The sequence below is a fragment of the Podarcis pityusensis genome, assembly GCF_964106645.2.
Source record: "Podarcis pityusensis genome assembly, chromosome: 16".
NCBI lineage: Eukaryota > Metazoa > Chordata > Lepidosauria > Squamata > Lacertidae > Podarcis > Podarcis pityusensis.
The window spans coordinates 4,944,270-4,963,630 of record NC_138041.1 but is presented as its reverse complement, the minus strand read 5'-3'; the positions used below and the strand labels follow the sequence as shown (position 1 = coordinate 4,963,630).

Below are 19,361 nucleotides of genomic sequence, written 5' to 3'. Positions count from 1 at the left end.
TACATTCGTTGCTCCACCCATTTTTGTCCCTGGCCCCGCCCACCACTCACATGTGGCCCTCAGGCTGAGAAAGTTTTCCTGCTCCTGTTCCAAATGCTTGGACTTCCCAACTGAAGGATCTTAATCAGGCAGAGAAGGGACACTGCCAGTCAGGGTCAACAGCACTGGTCAGCTTGGTCCAAGGCAGCTTCTTATACATCTCCTTACAAGTCTTGACTCCAGCATCCGCCCTGGCTTCCTGAGCACTGCTGGTTCTCGATAGTTGCCAGGCTGGTCTTCAGAGAGTGATCCTGCCTCTCTGCAAGGCAGAATCACAAGGATTCATGCAGATGGTGGCATTGTGGTTGTGTGCTGTTCAGGGTGAGAATCTGTTCTGCCAGGCTGTGGAAAGGGATGAGCAGAAACACCTTTTAAAATTGCAGGTCACATTTTTTAAATGCTCCCATTTCTGCTGGGCTTTTCAATAGGGAGCCTTTTGACCCGAGGCATGTGTTGGCTGGTGCTGAAGGTAGTTGTAGCCCAGAATATCTGGAGGGCATCAGATTGGCAGGGGCTTCCCATTAGCATGCTTGCTTTACTAGTATTTGGCAAGAGAAGCTTAAAAACGCCCAATATTGCAGTTGCATCCCACAGTTGCAATTGCAATGAATGGATGTGGGATGCTTTGCCTAATATTGCAGTTGCATCCCACATCCATGCATTGTCGCTGATGAACTTTACAAAACACATATTTTTACTGCAGGAAAATTAAGTGTTGCAATAATTTCTACCCTACATTGTCGCCTTATCCCGTGGCTTTACTACCAACTGACCTTCTTCCTCCTTGCTCTTTCCAGCTGCCTTTCCGCATCGGCTGAACCTTTTCTACCTGGCCAATGATGTCATCCAGAACTGCAAAAGGAAAAACGCGATTGTGTTCCGTGACACGTTTGCTGAAGTGCTCCCGGAGGCTGCCGCTTTGGTGAAGTAAGTTGATGGCTTCCCCCTGCATTTCTCATCCAACACAACAAAAGTCTTTTCGTTTCGCTGCTCGCCAAACTCAAGTTGGTGTGCGGAGGAGGCTGGCTGGATTTCTTTGTTTGCTTTGTGAATGAACAGCAAGGCATGTGTGAAAGCAGGTTCTGTCACAGGGTACTTCTTAGGAAGCAGAAAGCGCAGTGCGAGGGCAGGACATTGGCTTCTTTAGGTAGGCTGTGCTTAAGTAACAACACCCAAGTGACAAGACTCCTTGGCACTTTTCAGGGAACAAGACAGAAGGTCTCTGTCCCAAAGATCTTAAAATCTAAAATAATTTTGTGATTTTAGCTCTGAAGCCACAGGCTTTTGTGTTGATATTCAGCTCTGGCTGGGGCAGATGGGAATTGTAGCCCAAAAACAAACTAGAGGACATCAGGTTGATGAAAACTGTCCTAAGGGAAAGATATCGGGGGGAGATTTTTGCCTTTTCTCAGCAAACTATCCCTCTTTGCAGGTGTTGCTTGACTGCCTTGATCTAACCCCTGGTTTTACAAGCACAGCACTGTTTGCTGCTTTGTAAGGACAAGTTGTGCTAACTGAAAGCCAGGGCCTTGCCAGATGAAAAGACACCTTAGTCCATCTGTGAGCTCTGTCATTGCGTTTCTTAAATTTGCATATGTCTACAGCTTCACCCTTTAGACGTATGTCTGTTTCATGGTAGGAATGCACCTCTTGAGTGGAGAATTTGGGGGAAGAGACTTTAGCGAGTGGCAGATCCCTGCACTAGCGTTGTAAGATATGCTGAGGCTAAGACTACTATCTATGTCAGAATGTACATGTTTTTTTGTGGAATTGGGGGGGGGGGGAATATCAGCTGTACATATTTTTGTCATTTGCCCCAACCTGTGCTGGTTGCTACCCCCACCTGCAGAAAATCTCTTCTGGCACTTTGTATGTCCACAGAGGAGGGGGCAAATTGATGCGCTAGAAACAGTCATGTGTTATCTATGTGTCCTTTTCAGAGATCCATCAGTCTCCAAATCTATAGAAAGAATCTTTAAAATCTGGGAAGATAGAAATGTGTATCCAGAAGAAACCATCATGTTACTGAAAGAAGCTTTAAGTAAGTTCTCCATTACTCTTTTTCACATCTGTGCAGTTGTGGTGATGACTTAGAGGGTGAGTGAGGCAGAGTTTGGTTTGAGATTACGAGGACAACGTTTTATCCTTTAAATCCATTAGCTATCATCTCTCTGCACCTGCACAGAAGTCAGTAGTGGCATTTTGCTTAGGGAAGAGAATTCTGAACTGTCTGCCCCAGGTTGCTGTGGTTTACACCACTTGCCACTTAATTTCCATCCTTAATTTTAAATACCTGAAAGGTTACTTAAATATCCAGCCCTGGGGAAACCCAGCCAGATGGGCCGGGTATAATTAAGAAATTATTATTATTATTATTATTATTATTATTATTATTATTACAATTCTATGTGACACTGGTGAGTGATGCAGTCTTTTAGCTTGCTGGGGCAACAAAGTTCCAGTTCAGCATTTCCCAGTGGAAACGTCATGCAGTACATTTTTGTATGCAACTGTAAGGAAACTCTCTCCAGGGAAGCAGGATCCTCCTTTGTCCAGACTAACCTAATAGCCCCGCAGAGTAGCATTCGTACACTGAAGCCTCACAGATGGTCATGATGTTGCACGATAAGTCCTGCTTTTGCTATTTTGACGATGCTTTTCGTCTGGGGTGCTAGTGTTAGCAGGTACCATCTCCCTTGTAACGCTGCCCTTGGATTAGTGCCCCAGTCAACAGACTTTTCTCGCTGCAGCAGGAGATCTTTTAACGTTGATTTCCAGGTTATCTATAGCCCTGCTGTTCCTCAGAGCTTGTTTGTCTGCAGAGCCCCTACAGTATAAATGCTGGGCTGGGTGGGCCATGAAAACAGAATGAGTTGTGGGGAGTGGCATGTTCAGAAAGTGTGAGAGACTTCCGTATTTAATTTGCACGGTGGAATCTTTCAAGTCCATTTAAGCTGCCAGACATCCATGGACATAAGGCTTCCTGTCTACGCTCACAAGCCAAGCGAAAGGGGCTTTTAAACTACTGCCTGCAAATTCACTTGAGGTCCCAACTCTGTTCCTTGAGATTGCCAACTTCGTCCTTTTCATGTAAAGCCTGATTGAAATCCTGAAAGGCGGAGGGACCCGTCCTCAGAAGTTTCCGCATTGTAAGCTCAGATTTTTGGTTTTAAGTCTCCTGCTGCTTTGCCTTGTAAAATGTTTGCCAGCAGGTATCAACCTCTATTGGTCTCTCTCTTTCTCTCCCTTTTTTTATTTTAAACATGCATAGAGACTCCTAAAGGGCATCCCATAATCTCAGACTGCAAAACAAAAAACAAAACCAAACAAAAATGTTTTCCAGGTTCCACTTTCAAAGCTCAGAAGCAGCAGAAAGAAACTCAGAGCAAACAGCCAACTAAGTCATGGAAGAAACCTCAAAGTAAGGAAATCCTCACGGGAAACGGTCTGAGCTTTTGATATTTTAACCTCCTTGAGGAACAGCCTAGAACAGACACACACACACCAAAAAAACACACCTCACCGTAGGCACTCACGGTGCCTTGTGTTCTTCGTCAGGCTGGCAGCGTCCTTTGCTAAAGGCACCAAGAGAGGGACTTCTTAAAATTATGCAGGACATATGACTGTGTTTAAATTAGCCCATGGTGTACAGAGAAAAGATGTGGTGGGGTGTTTAGGGGAGCTGGCGTTAGTATATTGAAAGAGGGAGAGACAGCACACATGATTAGTGAGTGGCAATTTACACCTGGCCGGTCAGACTTGAAGCCAAGGACCTGCATCCAGTGGCGCAGGACTAGGTTAACTTAAACAGCAGGCTTCTTTAAATGCAGCGGGGAGAGAGAGAGCACGCAGATAACAAACCGTCTTTGGCATTCTCGGAGAACAGCTTATAAGTCCACCAGCACAGCAGCAGTACAGACAGGAAAGCCCCAAATGGCTAAGAGAAGATGACCAATGGGACGTCAGACAGGAAAGGCTTCTGTCAACCGCATTAGACTAATGTTTGGGAGTTGGGCTTGGATCCACCTGGAAACCAGTTTGGCACAAGGCCGAAAGCCTGTCTCTCTAATGGCATGTTGTTCCTCTGTCAGGAGAAGAGACGTAACGGAGGCTGCAAATAGTCTTCATTTTGCTAAGCAACATCTGGATTTATCCTGAAAGGAGTATTCCGTTCCTCCTCTCTGGAAGCTGCAAATTAGAGCAAGGAAGCTAAGGCGTTGCTTTGCAAGCATTTGGCAGGGGTGGGGGGTACCGCAGAATGACCCACCTCTCACAAGAAGTTGCCCGTCGCATCTCTGCATTAGTTGCTGCCCTGCACTAGGACAGAACAGGCATTCATGCAGAGAGCGGAGGGGATTCCTCCTCTTGCCTCTTTAGAGTAAGAGGCACAGCAGTGCGCTCAGAGGTTTAGGGGGGTGGGCAGGGTTGGTGCAGAGGGCTGTTCCTGGGGAGCAACCAACCCGGGTGTATCACTCTCCCTGCATGTGTGAAGCATCCGTGTTACAACTGAGTGTGGAGGGAGGATAGTGGCTTCTTGCATGTGGGAAACGAAGGAGGGGGTTCTCCTCTAGAATGCTGTACCTGCCTGCACTATCTTCCTTAAACACCTTGTTCCTTTGTTCCCACAGCCTCTACAAATCCCAAAGCCGCACTGAAGTCCAAGATTGTTGCAGAATTTCGGGTAAGTCCTCTTCACCTTATTCACTTTGTGCGTGGGCACGAGACCTGAAAAACCATCAGTTTGCAGCAGGGATGACAAACTGGTGGCCCTTGGTGCTCAAGTCAGAAAGCAGGCCCTGGGGACCAGAGGTTGCTCGACTCCAACTCCCAGCAGCTGGTACAGCCCCTGTGACCAGGGAGGTTGCTGGTGGGAGTTGGCATCCAGAGACAACTGCAGGCCCACCGGTTCCCAGCCCCTGCCTTGAACTCTGCTCCCATATCTGCCTTAAGATGGAGTGTCAGTGAGGTAGCAGAGTGGATAGGCTAGACACTCCAAGGAGCTCTGCACGTTTTTTGAGCTACCCATAGGGATGTGGGGATAAACAAGAAAGTTAAGAAGAGCCTACTGGATCAGGCCAGTGGCTCATCTGGTCCAGCATCCTGTTCCCACAGTGGCCAACCAAGGGAAGCCCACAGGCGGAATCCAAGCACAATAGCACCAGCCTCTCTTGCTGCTGCCAGCAGCTGGTCTGAACGGGAAGGCAGAGCATAGCCATTGTGGCTAGTTGCCCTCTCCTATAAGAATTTGTCCAGTCTTATTTTGAAGCTGAGGGGCGTAACTACCTCGGTGAGAGGGTAGTCCGTACTTTTAGAAGGAGCCCCGTGAAGAAGTGCTTTTTTGGAAGCAGCACAAATATGGCCAGTCCCCTATATTTGAAAACATAAAATCTTGCATGTCTTGCTCATTCATTCATTCTCTCTCTCTCTCACACACACACGTAACCAGTCATGTGCTTGGATGCATTTTGACATATCCACATATTTAAAAAATATTAGAAGGGACAGATTTGGAAATCCTATTACAAAGGCAATTTGTTTTGGGGTGCATGTGCCAGAATAGCAGGGCAAGACTCTGCTGCAAGCTGCAGGGCCAAAGTCTAGATCCTGGAGCCTTGTTAGCAGCTTGGTCAACCAGAGGAGGAGGAGGAGGAGGAGGAGAAGAGAGAGATGCTGAATCCTGGGCATATCCGGGGCCTGCGTGTTCTTGTTGCTGGGTGTGTATTTAACGGTCACCTTTTGCCCACTGCCACACAGTGTGGTTTGGTGTTGCACTGCTGATTGAGATGGCAGTCAAGAGGTCAGAGATCAGCACTGTACAAGAGAGGTCGGTCAGGGAAATTGGGTGTTGGTGGAGAGAGGGACACAGAAGCTACCCTAGAAAAATGCCACGCCGGAAAAAGGTCTTGCATGCCCCACACCTGCATTTCCCATCTTTCTGTACACCAGTGGGACTCCCCCCTACCCCAAGAATTGGAAGCATTTGCACTGCATTCTTCTCTCCCTGCCTGCCTCACCACAAAGTACTTTCAGCTTCATAAATCAGTTTGCTTCCATTTTTGTGTCTTGACGGAATCCACATCTCTCTCATTTTCTCCCTCCCCATCCAGCCGCAGTCCCTGGTTGATGAACTGCTCTGCTACAAGCGTTCCGAGGACCAGATAGAGCTGAAGGAAAAGCAGCTCTCCACCATGAGAGTCGACGTCTGCAGCACCGAGACCCTGAAGTGCTTGAAAGGTGCAGTGCACAGGCGGGGCGGGGCATCGGATTTCCCTTAAGCCACGTTGCCTTAAGAACTGCCCGAACCCTTACATATCCCTGCCTGTATACAAATACACACACGCCTATCCTCCCATGACCACCACTAAGGTGTAGGGTCAATGGCTTGTCTTCACAAAGTTCTGCTCAGAGTAGATCCAGAGTAGTTAGATCTACTAACTTAATTGGGTCTGCTCTGAAGATCTCCCAGGCTGGGAGGCTGGGAGGAGAAAAGGAAGCTCCCAGGTGAGAGATGGGAGGGTGTCACACACCTTCTGTGTGAGACAAGAATTAAAATCTACTTTTGGGAGAGGGCTTTGTATTGTATTCTAATTTCTCTCTCTTTTGTTTTGCTTTGTTGTTGTTTTGTTTTTTACTTTTATTTAGATGAGTTTGATTAGTTTGTTTTTTATTATATTGTATGTTGAAAAGATTCAGTATATGTGTGTGTGTGTGTGTGTGTGTGTGTGTGTACACACACACACACAAGATATATATAGATGTATAGATATATAGATATATAGATATATAGATATATATATAGGTCTGAGTAGGACTAGCACTGACCATCGCCTGTTGATTTCTTTCAGGGGAGGAAGGGTTGGTCTCTCTTGCTTTCTCTCCTCCCCCTGCTAAGCCAAAAAAACCCCCTCCTTTCCCTTTCAGACAAAACAGGGGGAAAGAAATTCTCCAAGGAGTTTGAGGAGGCGAGTGCCAAGCTGGAAGAGTTTGTCAACAGCCTGGACAAGCAGGTGAAAAGCGGCCCATCCTTGACAGAGGTGCTCGAGAACGCGGGGATCTTCTATGAAGCGCAATACAAGGAGGTCAAGGTGGTGGCAAATGTGAGTGCAAAGGGGATTCTCCACTCCATAAAGCAGCCTCCCGGCTGAGCACACCCATCAGCCCTGGGCATTGGGCAGGGGGGCTTGGTGGCGTTGCCATTCGAAATGTCCCGCAGGCACCAAATTCAGAAAGGCTAAAGCATCAACTGAGTCAGTGTAGTTAACGCAGTCTCGTGTTCATTGGAAACCTGTGGCTTTCAAACTGCGCTATTGGGAGTGGAGGGCAGTTTTCCTTCAGAACTCTACTGAGGATTTCTTAACGAACAGATTGGTGGTGAGCAAGCACCCAGTTCTGTGTTGCTCTGGGCAGCCACAGGAGAGCATTGGGCGTGCTCCAGAGTGTCCTCTTGGTTCGGGCGGGGCAGCACCCAGGTGTAAGGGACAGAGTCTCTTCAGTGGTGGCCCCAAAACATAGAGTTGGAAGGGATTCCGAGGGTCATCTTGGAATCCCTTCCAATTCTCCAACCCTTCTGCAACCACAGCTAAAGAATCACTGACAGATGGCCACCCAACCTCTGCTTAAAAATCTCCAGTGAAGGAGATTCCACCACCTTCTGAGCGGGAGTCTGTTCCACTGTCAAACAATCAGGAGGTTCCCCCCCCCCCCCAATGTTTAGCCAGAGTCTTCTTTTTTGTAATCTGAATGCAGTGGTTCAGGTCCTACTTTCTGGACAGCAGAAAACACAAATATTTGTGCACGCTTGTTAAAGGTAAGACATGAATATGGCTTTTCTCTCTCATTCCACCGCTTTGGCCAGGCTTACAAGACCTTTGCTAACAGAGTGAACAACCTCAAGAAGAAACTGGATCAGCTGAAGGCGACGCTTCCTGACCCTGAAGAATCGCCTGTCCCCTCCCCGAGCATGGACGCCCCTTCCCCAACTGGCTCGGAGTCTCCCTTCCCTGGGATGGGGGAGGACGACAACTCCCCTTCCCCAGGGGCAGAAAGGGAGAAGTCTCCGACTCCAGAGCCTGCAACGGACAATCGTGATGTGGAGGACATGGAGCTCTCTGATGTGGAGGAGGAGGAGGCCCCAAAGATCATCGGTAGGTTGTCCATCAGGGGTTTTTTTTGGGGGGGGGTGGGCTTTGAACTTAGGGAATGGCCACATGTAAAGATGGTTCTGGACTCTGCCATTCTGGGGGGTGGGAAGAGGTGAGGGATCTGTGGAGAAACGGGTGGGGAAACCATCATTGTGTTGGGGAGACAAGCAAAGCAGTGGTTCCCAAATGGGCAGTACTGTCCCCTTGGGGGCACTGGGGTTACTTAAGGGGGAGCACCAGAGTTTCAAATGACTATCAGAGTTTGGAAAGTTGGCAGCAAGAGCTGGTTCAAGCTCATCAATTTTGTTGAACGAATTAAACTAAATAGATTGAATCAGATTTTGTGATTCAATATGCAGTTAATTACTGTTTTGAATTTTATCATGTTCTTTCCATTGTGGCTCGTGCAAAGCGCTATTCTATATAGTGCTTTTCATAGGTTAAGAGTAGGGGGCACTGGGGATGAATTTAGGAAACCAAGCTGGCAGTGGCCGCAGAAGGTTTAGGAAACACATAAACTGCCACATTGGGGGCAGGCGGGATAAGGAACTGAAATGGTTAGAATTGTTCTAAACTTGGTTTCGCACACACAGACAGAGTAATGCAAACACCATGAATGACCATATGAATGAATTCTGTGCATTTTCCTTCTCCAACCTCATGCCCTTTGGATGTTTGGCTGCCAATCCTATTATCCACTGTGGGGAGTGTATTCTAAAACACCTGGAGGGTCCCTGCTTAGGGAAAGCTGGTGTGGACTGAGCAATGCCCTCTCCTCACTGTCTCCTCTCTGTGTCTTTTGCACCAGTGGACGAACGGAAAGAGAAGCCAGCTGTTTCCACAATGCCCCCTGCGAAGATGGCGGAAAGCGTCCCGAAAATGTCTCCTTCCACGACAGCAGCAGCAGCAGTGCCACCACTGCAAGCAGCAGCAGCAGCGCTACCTGCTCCTGTTGTGGCAACGCTGGCTCCAAGCCCCATCACCCCTACAACCCCTAAGCCAGCCACCCCAGCAGCACCCCTTCCCCAGTCCCCTGCCCTCGCCTTGCCGAACCTCGCCAATGTGGATTTGGCCAAGATCAGCTCCATTCTCAGCAGCCTCACCTCGGTGATGAAGAACACAGGTGAGAGTCGCGTGTCCTGGTGCTCTGTGACAACTGGACTGGGTCTTGGGCATCTGTGTCTTTGCAGGCTGAATAAATGACGCAAACTGGGCGTATGTTCTCCTTGCATATAACCTACCTCTGTGCTTGTTAGTTGTGGGAGGGGCAGCGGCACTGAAGCCCCCAACACTGGAAACCGCACTTGGCCACCCTTCTTGGTGTGAGGTCTGCTTGCTCCCTTTTTCCAGCATATCTTTGTAGCCAAGAGAGCTAGAAAAGTTTTTTTAAAAAAGTGGAAATGTTTGGGAAACTGAATTCTCCTCCAAACTCTGCTTTTTACGGGTTTTCTTCACCTCCACAAAGTCCTAGCCCAACCTGACTTCCCAGCCTTTGGTACCCTCTCTCCCTCTTGCTTTTTTTTATACGGTGCATGAGCCTCTTGGAGTTTTGGGGTGAACCGTGGTCTTTATCCTGGCTCTGGGGTGTGTCAGGCCCAGAGGCTTCTGTATAATTCCACGTTGTGCAACCTTTCCTTCCCTCCAGGCGTCAGTCCTGCCTCGAGACCTTCGCCTGGCACCCCAACCAGCCCAACAACACTTATGAGCGGCCTGAAGACCGCAGGGATGGGCCCCCTGACTGCCCCTCCAAACCCTTTGGCCAATATCTTCTCCAAAGTCGAGATCACCCCCGAAAGTATCCTCTCAGTGCTCTCCAAGAGCCAGAGTCAGTCTGCACCAGGCCTGCAAGGTAAGTAGGTAGTCAGCCTGGGAGGGATGGGGCCAGTGGTCAGACTGGGCCTCCCACGAGCATCAGTGGGGGACTCCTTTACTGGAATGGACCTTCTTAGTTATCCCCCCTGGCTGATGCAGCTTGTTCCTTGAAGAGCAGCTTCGAGCTTAAAATGTGCCAAAATGTCCTTAGTATTGTTTTCAGGGGGAATGTTTATTTAGGGTGATTTCATACTCCTAGTTAACCCATTGGAAACAGCCGCCTTAATGTTGGATGCCATCTTCAGTTTATATTCATTTTGCAAAAGTTGGGATCCAAGTAAGTTCTACTTAATGGACTGAGATTCAGTTGCGTTGGGTAATTTAAGCAGTTCTGCTCATAAGTAGGACTAACATTTGAGACAACCCAGTATCCCAAAATCACAGTGATACATAAAATAACTTGTGGCCACTTGCCTGCTTGACTCAGGTAGAGGGGAATTAGGGCTCTTGGAGGCCAAGTTGAGATTGGCACAACTGTGCGGTTGCAGATTGGGGCTTCCCGGGCCCTTGACCAGCAGCAAAACAGTCCAGTAAAACGGTTAGATAAAATAACAACCTGGGTTGGCTTAGATTCTAAAAGGATTTTTAAAAGAACTGGCAAAGGTTCGCTGAAAGGCTGCTACTTTATGGAGGTGGTTCTCTTGCCCCTCTTGCTTCTTGATCAAAATGTTCCTCTTCCGCTCCAGGTCTGTCCTCGTTCCTCCAGAGTGTGGCTGGAAACACAGCCCAACCCACCGAGATGGCGTCGCAGAGTACGTCGGCATCGCCGGCCAACACGACGGCTTCTTCTGTAAAAGGAAGGAACATTTCCTCTAATGCTCAGCCCTTCATGCCCCAGAGTTTTGGCTATTCTCCAAATTCTTCCTCCTCCGCTGAGGTTTCTTCCACCTCGGTCAACAAGGTTCCTTCTGGGCACAGTGTGGGCCTCCCCAGTTCCAGTTTCAAGCCTCCCACCAATTCCTTGGGGTTCTCCGGCTCCCACAATGTCAGCCCTTCCCTTCGGCCGGCTGAGAACCCCACGAGCCAATCCTCCGAGCTGGCAGAGGCCAAGCTCGAGTTGGAACCCCCTTCCCCAAGTCTGGAAATGAAGATACACAACTTCCTGAAGGGGAACCCAGGTTTCAGCGGCCTGAACCTCAACATCCCCATTCTGAGCAGCCTGGGGTCTGCCGCCGCGCCCCCCGAGAGCCAGTCGTCTTCCTCTGATTTCAACCGCGGACCCACAAGCACCTCTATGGACAGCATTGATGGGACTCCCGTCCGGGATGAGAGGAGCGGGACTCCAACTCAGGATGAGATGATGGACAAGCCGTCATCCAGCAACGTGGACACCATGTCGCTGCTGTCAAAGATCATCAGCCCCGGATCCTCTACTCCGAGTAGCACAAGGTCACCCCTTCAGAGCCGGGATGACAGCTACCCCCAAGAATTGTCCAACTCGGTGTACAAGTCCTTCAGCTTGAGCCGAGATTCTCCAGCCAGCATGTACAAGCAGTCTTCCGATGGGATAGAGTTGCCTTCCTCTTTAATGGACTCCCCGCAAGAGAAGTTCTACCCAGACACCTCATTCCAGGAGGATGAAGATTACCGTGACTTTGATTACTCCGGCCCACCGCCTTCTGCTTTGGTGAACCTGGAGAAGCAGCCAGGAAAGTCAATCCTGAAGTCCACCAAGCTTTCTGACCCCTCCGAGTACCCATCTGTTCTGTCGAGTTACGGTCAACGTGCCTCCGGGTTTGGCCTGAAATCTGCTTTCCCCCAGTCAATCAGAGCTCTCCATGACCAGAGCGAAAGCTGCGACCCATTGCCTTCGCCTGGAATATACGGAGGCTACGGTTTGCGGGGAAACGACTCCGGCTCAGACGCTTCGCCTACGCCGAGCAAGAACGATGTCTTTTTCCCACCGGATTCCAATCACAACAGCTTGTCCAAACCCATGCCTCAGAAGCAGTATCCGGATTCCCCGCACTTGGTCCCCCAAAGGTCGCTTTTCTCCCCGCAGAACGCGCTCCTGGCCCCGGCCAGCAGACTCCCCACGAGCAACGCAGACAAGCCCGTCGTGTCTTCCATCTCCGCCACTTCAACCATTGAGTTCAAGAACATGCTGAAGAACGCCTCCCGCAAGCCCTCGGACGAGAGCAAGCATTTCAGCCAGGTTGCGAAAGGGGGCCCCAGCGACAGCACGGGCCTGTCAGGCCTCGGCCAGGTGGGGGTTCCTCCTGGGGGGGAGCAGCAGAAGCAGCAAGAGGAGCATTACCGGATCGAGACCAGGGTGTCGTCATCCTGCCTAGACTTGCCCGACAGCACCGAAGAGAAGGGAGCCCCCATCGAAACGCTGGGCTACCACAATGCCTCCAGCAGAGGCATGCCTGGCGAGCCCATCCAGACAGTAGAGTCCATAAGAGTCCTTGGGAAAGGGAGCCGAGGCCACGGGCGAGAGACCCCCAGAGCGGGGTGGTTTGAGTTGAGCAGCGCAGGTAGTACCTTCGATAACGGTCCTTCGGGTACGACGGAGATGGCGCCCATGGGTGGTAGCGGCGGTGGTGGCGGCGGCAGCGGCGTGTCCGGCTTCCCGACCCAGTACAAAGACCGTGGACCGCCGTTCCAGGAGAACGTCAACAACTTCCGACCCGGCGGCTTTGCCGCTGCCGCCTTCGACCGCCACGTGCCGCCCCCTCCCCTTGAGCACGGGGCGTCTTTCCCCATGGACCAAATTGGGCCGCCTCCCCCCACAGGGCCTCAGTCCCTGCCTCCGAAGGATCTCGGCAGCCTTTTCTCTCGGGACCACTCAGTCCCCCCGCCCCGGATGCCGTCGGTGGATCACGCCGGCCCTTTCTCAAAGGAAGCCGCCTCCCCGCTCGGCCTGCCCCACGGAGTCCCCCCGCCCCCGCCTCCCTCCTTGGAACGCAGCGGGGTGCCCTTCCCCACCCAGCCGCCCCCTCCTCTCCCCGGGGAGCACGGCAGCGTCCCGTTCTCCAGCCCGCCGCCCCCTCCTGGGGACCTCGGACTCCCGTTCCCGGCTCCCCCTCTAGCCGCCGAGCGCCAGAGCCCCTTGGCCGTGCACCAGGGGACAATGAAGGAGCATTTTAGCATGCCATCGGGAGCATCTCGGGACCAGCTAGGCCAGGGGCAGCGCGACCACGGCGGCCGGGCGAGAGAGAACCTGGGTCTGGGCACCCTCCCAAGAGATCCTCTGGGCGCGGCCCTTAACATCAGTTCCTCTGTCCCCCCTCACCGGGACGCCACAAACCGAGGCGGGCTGGGGATGAGAAACCAGAGGCCAGATTTCCGACCCAGGGAATTGTTCTTAAACAGAGACCCCTTTAACAGCTTAAAAAGGCCTCGGCCCCCCTTCGCCAGGGGCCCCCCCTTCTTCGCACCAAAACGTCCCTTCTTCCCTCCCAGGTACTGAATGAAGGTGTTCCAGAACTTTTCTAGAGAGCGGCGGAAGTGACATGCTCACTTTCGTTTTATGTTTAAAGTCTTTTCTTTAAAAACAAGAACAACAAACCAATCTGCCCCTTAAAGGGCCCCACAACTTTTTTCGTTGTCAATTAAGGTATGTTCTGTACTTCAATGCATTTATTGCATTCTCCCCCTCCCCCCACCCCCAATTTTCATTCTCTTTGCTTGTTTGGAGGGGCTTTTTAGTTGACGGCCTAAATTTAGAGAGTGAGTTTTGGTTTTGGCTTTTCTTTTTTGCAGAATAACTAAAAACCTAACCATAAAGTGAACGTAGAAATAAAGACTTTTCAGTTCCTGAAACATAGGGTTATATTTTATATATATATATATATATTGAGCCAACGCATAGCAAATTGGGACTCCCCTAGCATTGAAGTCAGAGTTAGGAGAAAAGATCCTAACACAATTTAGGAAGAGAAAAGGTCCAAGAAGTCAAAGCTTGCCTTTCATGCTGTCGCTTTTAACTCTTCTTGTGCCTCTTTTCCTTTTCCCCCCCTTTTTTGGTCAGAATTACTCTCCCCGCACCCTTCAATGGCCTGGGCTGATTCTTCATGGGCACATTTAGTATTTGCTTGAGTCAACCGTTGGGGAAAGGGAAGGATTTGGTATTTCTGTGCACCTGTTAATCCCTTTTTCTTGCTTCCTTGCAGTTCTTTAGGTTCTTAAAGTTCTCATACATTTCTCAGATTGGCAAAGGGATGGGAACGGGAGAAGCCCATGCCAGAATAACTCCACTTTGCCTGGGGTCTCAAGGGCTTTAAAGAGATTGTTATCTGGAGACGGGTTAAAAACAGGGTGGGTAATGGGCAAATTCTATGCTGGTGCTTATAGCTGGCTGAGGCTGCTAGAGTCATTTGGGGGGCGGGGAGCAGATATGGCCCAAGCTCTCCCCCTGGTCACCTTCCTCTTGAAGCCAGCTATGCATTGCTAAAAGCTGCTGCTTTTAAATCCCTCCCTCACCCCCAAATCATAAGAGGGCAGGATTTGGCCAGCACTCTGCTGGGAGATGCCAAGCTCTCCTGCTTTTTCTGAACTTAGTTTGCTCAGATAGCGAGCTTTGTGCTCTTTAAGGAGTGGAATGGGCAAGGAGGTGTCATCAGTCAGTGAAAACGGCTTGGTGTCTACAGTTAATGCATAGCATTTTCTACAAGGCATCTGTGCCTCAGCAGACACATTGGCCTAGTGAATTTCAGCTCCCTTCAATTGGGTTCCACGGAGAATGGCTGTACCTGATGCCAGGCGACTCCTGCTTCCTTCTGCTCAAGTCTTTTCCTGCTTTCCCTCCCCCAAAATCCCTCCTCGAGAGCGGAGCTGTTCTCCAGATCCCAGATCCACCCAGATTCTCTTCTCTACTGTCTCCCCTCCCACCTGCCCATTTGCCTCCTTATTTTTCTCTCAACACAGCTGTGGGCATAGACGACTTTTCTGTAAAAACTGGGATTCACTTAATAGCCACGTTTCCTTTAAGGCGACAGGAAAGTTGCATTAAAAAAAAATAAAAAATGTTAGGAATAATCTGCTATTCTGTGCATTTGAAACTATATTCCACAGCTCATATGTGCACAGTTTTCCTTTTTTAAAAAAAAGTACATAGCATGAACAGTTTTTATATATCAGGTAGATCTTGAAGGTCCAGGGGTTATGAAGAGTTTGGTTTTATGAAAACCTGACAGTTTTAAAATGCCAAGGCTCTACAAAAGGGGGGTAGTTTTCCCTACAGTCCTCCTTGACCCATCCAATCTGGGTGATGTCTACTCCCAGGGTTTTTTCCCCTGAAAAATTAATTTTAGCGAATGGTAAACCTCAAAAGGGTAAACTCAAGTTCATTCAGATCCTGTTGTTCTGATCCCAAGCAGAAGAGATTGTCACTCTCCATATTAGGGGTCTGTGACTAGCAGTTATTGAGCTCATCTCTTACCAGGAAGCAGGAAAATTGAGTTTAAATCCTCTCGCAAGCTTATTGTGCACCTGGCAGGACCCCTCTCAAAGATCCCTGGTTGCTACTGGCTTGTGAGCACAGGAACCTTAACACCCCTCCCCAGAACTGAAATTCCCAAAAGTGCTTGCAGGGAGGGGGCGCCCATCTGATAAACCAGCTTAACCTCACTATTGTGAAGGTCCAATTGCACCTGTCGTTCAGAAGAAAAAAAAAACATCTCTCTCCTCCCCACCTTGTGACACGAGGGAGCTAACAACAGTCTGTGGCTAATCTGTACAGCTAATCTCTCTCTTAACTGCATGGCTTCTGGTGCCACTCTAGATTAAAGTGTTTCATCTTTAGACATTAGGGAGGTTTTGTCGGTCTACTCCTCCCCCCTAAGAAACATCACTTACTTGCATTATGCTGTATATAAACCCACAGGGCCGAAATCCATCGCAGCTTTCTCCTGCGTCAGACCAGTTCGTTTTGACGTGGCCTGTTCAGCATAGCTTTCTTGTGAAGCGTTCCCCGAGTCGGCTTCTTAGATTTTCCCACGGTTTCTTCAGACAGGCTTCACAATTTGCAGAGGGACTCAAAACCAATATTGAAAACGAGCAAAGGTGGTTTGGCGGCGGCAGTGGCGCAGTTTTCTTTATTTTTCCTTCCTAGGAGAATAGAATGTGAAACTTCTTATTTCTGCTGCTCTCTTTCTCTCTGTGGCGATTCCATGGATCCTTTTTAAAAAAGAAAATTAACCCGTGGGCAATGAAAAGCACCCTCAGAGTTACCGCTACTCAAATTGCCACAGAATGCTAAGAATTGGGGGGTGCCATTGTGGCGGGGGGAGGGCTTCTTGCAGGAAAAGGGAACCTGTAAGAAAGACAAAAATATTTTTATATATATATATATATATGAATGATCTATATATTCATATATATATATGAATGATTTTGTGCTTTTACTTTAAGATGTTCACAGTTAGCAATGTACATATGTGTGTGTAAAAAAACAAAACAAAAAAGGTTAGGTTGTTGGACAGGGAGGATTTCCCTGTCTCTGGTTTCTTCACAAACCCTTTCCCTTTGCTGTTACTTTTGTATTTCATCTGACAAGGAGAGAAACAAAATGGAAATAAGAAATAAACATGTATTTTTTAAGGAAAACCTTAGTCTCTCTCATGAAGGGCAGAATTTCCTAGGAGAGGAAGGGAGGCACAGAAGTCACTCCTCCCCCCTTACTTTCCAGCTGTTTTGGAAAGGGGGGTGTCTGGCGGGGGTTGAAAGTATCCCGTTTATGGAACCCACTTCTCATTGATGACAAAAAAGGAACTTTCATGGCAGATTTTTATAGGGTCATTGGAGTGGGGGTGGGGAGCAGCACCCTCCCCAGATTTCTTGGTGTCCATTATTCCTCCGGTGCAGTTCCCCCTTAGATACGCATTTTGACCTTCCGAGGCAAAATTACTTGCATAGCACAGGGGAAATAGCGTATTTCATTCTGGGGTGGTGGTGGGGCACTTGGCATGTTTGCAGAGCCGAATCTCGGGCAGGGGGTAGCATTCAGGGTTGGGGGAACGTGTGGGAACCTGCTTCCCATATTAAGGGAGCAGATGTTTTGGGGATCCACCCCATTCCCCTCAGAAGTGTGCGGCTGTGCTGCCATTTTGGAAGGGGGGGGGAAACAAACACTGTACATAATCGATGTGCTTTTCATTTTCTTTGTGTGTGCCTGTTTTAAGAGGAGGGATGGGGAGAGTTTAATATTTGTTGGCTTGGTTTTATTTTCAAGTGTTTTCTTGTGGGGGAGTTGCAGGGGGAACGAGGGGGGCCGAGATGTGCATTGGGCTGAAGAGCAAGCAACTGCAGACCATCTTCTTGATTGTATATTAACACAATTTAATAAAATACCCTAGTTTGAATGTTTTATATATACATATACATATATATATATCTCTACACTTCTTGTAAATAAGTGCTCTCTTAAGTGTGCAATAGGTGCATAAGGTTGAGAACGGGACCCCCACCCATCCATCCCTTCCTTGCTTTGCAACCTGGAATCGGAGCCGGAAGTGGTTTCTACGGCACCAACCCAGCCTGGAGGGGGAAGAGCAGAGCAGATGGAAGAGCCGCCTCCGATTTCCGAAAGACCCACAGCGCTCCCCGTTGGAGGAAGTCTTGACTGTTGCTCTTTTAATTTATGCATCTTGTCTCTGTGTTGGAAGGAGGTCTGGAAACCAATTCCAAAGCTTAAAACACAATCGGAGAAGTGCAGTTTTTTTGTTTTGTTTTGCTTTTTGAGGTTCTCTCTCTCTCTCTCTCTCTCTCTCTCTCTCTCTCTCTCTCTCTCCCCTGCCCTCCCTCCTTCCTTATTTTTGTATTGTATACTAATAAAGTGTTCTTGACTTGTTGTGGCCTCCATTTCTAGGAGAAAAGGGACCCAGCTCTCTGCCCTGTGGATTGGGCTCCAAGGCAGCTTGTGATACATTTTATTTTATTTTGGGGTGGGGGGTGGGGATTGTGCATCTTGACCGTTCCTGACCTGCAGATAATTCTGAAAGAAATCGAATGGGTGTTTTGTTTTTTTGTCAAATCTTTGTTTCCATTGTTGGGCAAAGCTCATTTTGCCTCTGTGTCCAACCCCTACCCCGTTTTCCCTCTTGGTTATAAAATGTTAAAAGTTCTTTTAAATAATAATAATAATAATAATAATCACTGTTTTGAGGCTAAGTATTCGGTAGACGGGTAGTTCTTAAAATAATTTTAGACATCTGTTTGGGGTAGAGGGCACGAGAACCCACATTTACCGTCTTCAGAAGGCGCAGTCTTGCTGGAACAAACAAGCCTTCTAAAACGCAGCTAGGTCTGGCACTTCTGGCTCCTGACCTGGGCTGCAGCACAAATTTGACTATATTTTCATAAAGGAATGTACTTACAGCATGGGAAAGGATCTGCGTGCCTCCAGTTGAACTTAAAAGACTTACGATATGACCCCCCTACCCTAATGACAAGGAGAGCTTTATTTTCACTACTTTTGGTACAAAGGAGAAGGTGGCCTTTAGAAAATGTGTTCGTATGCGTCTGCTTGCATTCGCAATCTCAGGCAGTAGCAGCAGCTCAGTGCACCAGTGCTTTACTGATACGTCGGGGACTCTCTAGCTGTGATTCCTGTATTTCAGGGGGTTGAACTAGATAACTCTTGAGGTCCCTTCCAAGGGAACTTTGTGCCTAGTGTGTGTGTGTGTGTGTGTGTGTGTGTGTGGGAGGGAGGGGAGTGGGAGGTTTTAACAGCGCTTCCCATTTAATCTACCGGATAAAGTCATTCTGAGCAGGTACTTCGCTACTGTCACAGCACATGTAAAGTTTTTTAAAGGCCTGAAACAAGAGTTAAGAATTGTGGGTGCTGGATCTGCCCAGAGGGAGCCCGTGTGGTCCAAAATCCTGGTCTCATAGCAGCCAAGCGGATGCCTATTATAGGAAGTCCACATGTAGGGAGGTAGTTAAGGCAAATCGGAGCTAGTAGCCATGGATCGCTTTATCCTCCATGATTCATTAAAAGCATCACAATTGGTAAATTGTGTGTTGCGGGGGGGGGGTGTTTAGCTCATGCCACCACCCTGGCAAAGCCAAAACCTTTAACAGTCCGCTGTTTGCCGCTGTCTCAGTATACTTGCTTAAACTGGTTTGCGCAGTGCCAGCTACTGCTAGACTCACTCCTAAACACCCATCCAAACGCTGTCTCTTCGGAAACGAACCTCCCGTCTTGAGCTGGTTTGCAGAGGACTGTGGCCTTACGGGACCAGGGTCCTCATTGCTCAAGTCTGCTGTGGTGGAATTCAAGTGGCATCTCAAACATTAAGCCCCTCGCCTTTCTCACCGGGGTAGAGTGAGGGCAGCAGGCACTCAGTCAACCAGTTGAGCAGTGAC

The 19,361-nt window shown here is 49.0% G+C and overlaps 1 protein-coding gene across 4 annotated transcripts in view; it reads left to right on the top strand.

Annotated features, from left to right (window-relative positions):
* The window catches only part of RPRD2 (regulation of nuclear pre-mRNA domain containing 2), a 35,855-nt gene extending 19,254 nt beyond the window's left edge, over positions 1-16,601 (top strand). Inside the window, exons 2-12 of one of the 4 annotated variants that reach the window (XR_013980172.1) lie at positions 837-966; positions 1,980-2,080; positions 3,311-3,460; positions 4,668-4,720; positions 6,147-6,273; positions 6,961-7,136; positions 7,895-8,183; positions 8,989-9,303; positions 9,826-10,029; positions 10,739-13,823; positions 13,912-16,601. Coding sequence is in view for 3 of the 4 variants with exons in the window: in XM_080984488.1 (XP_080840614.1) it covers positions 837-966; positions 1,980-2,080; positions 3,311-3,460; positions 4,668-4,720; positions 6,147-6,273; positions 6,961-7,136; positions 7,895-8,183; positions 8,989-9,303; positions 9,826-10,029; positions 10,739-13,464 (4,271 nt within the window). In the remaining variant the exon portion in view is untranslated. Of the gene's footprint in view, positions 1-836; positions 967-1,979; positions 2,081-3,310; positions 3,461-4,667; positions 4,721-6,146; positions 6,274-6,960; positions 7,137-7,894; positions 8,184-8,988; positions 9,304-9,825; positions 10,030-10,738 lie in introns of all 4 variants that reach the window. The other 3 variants (XM_080984489.1, XM_080984488.1, XM_080984490.1) reach the window with 3 other exon arrangements.
* The last annotated feature ends 2,760 nt before the right edge of the window (positions 16,602-19,361 follow it).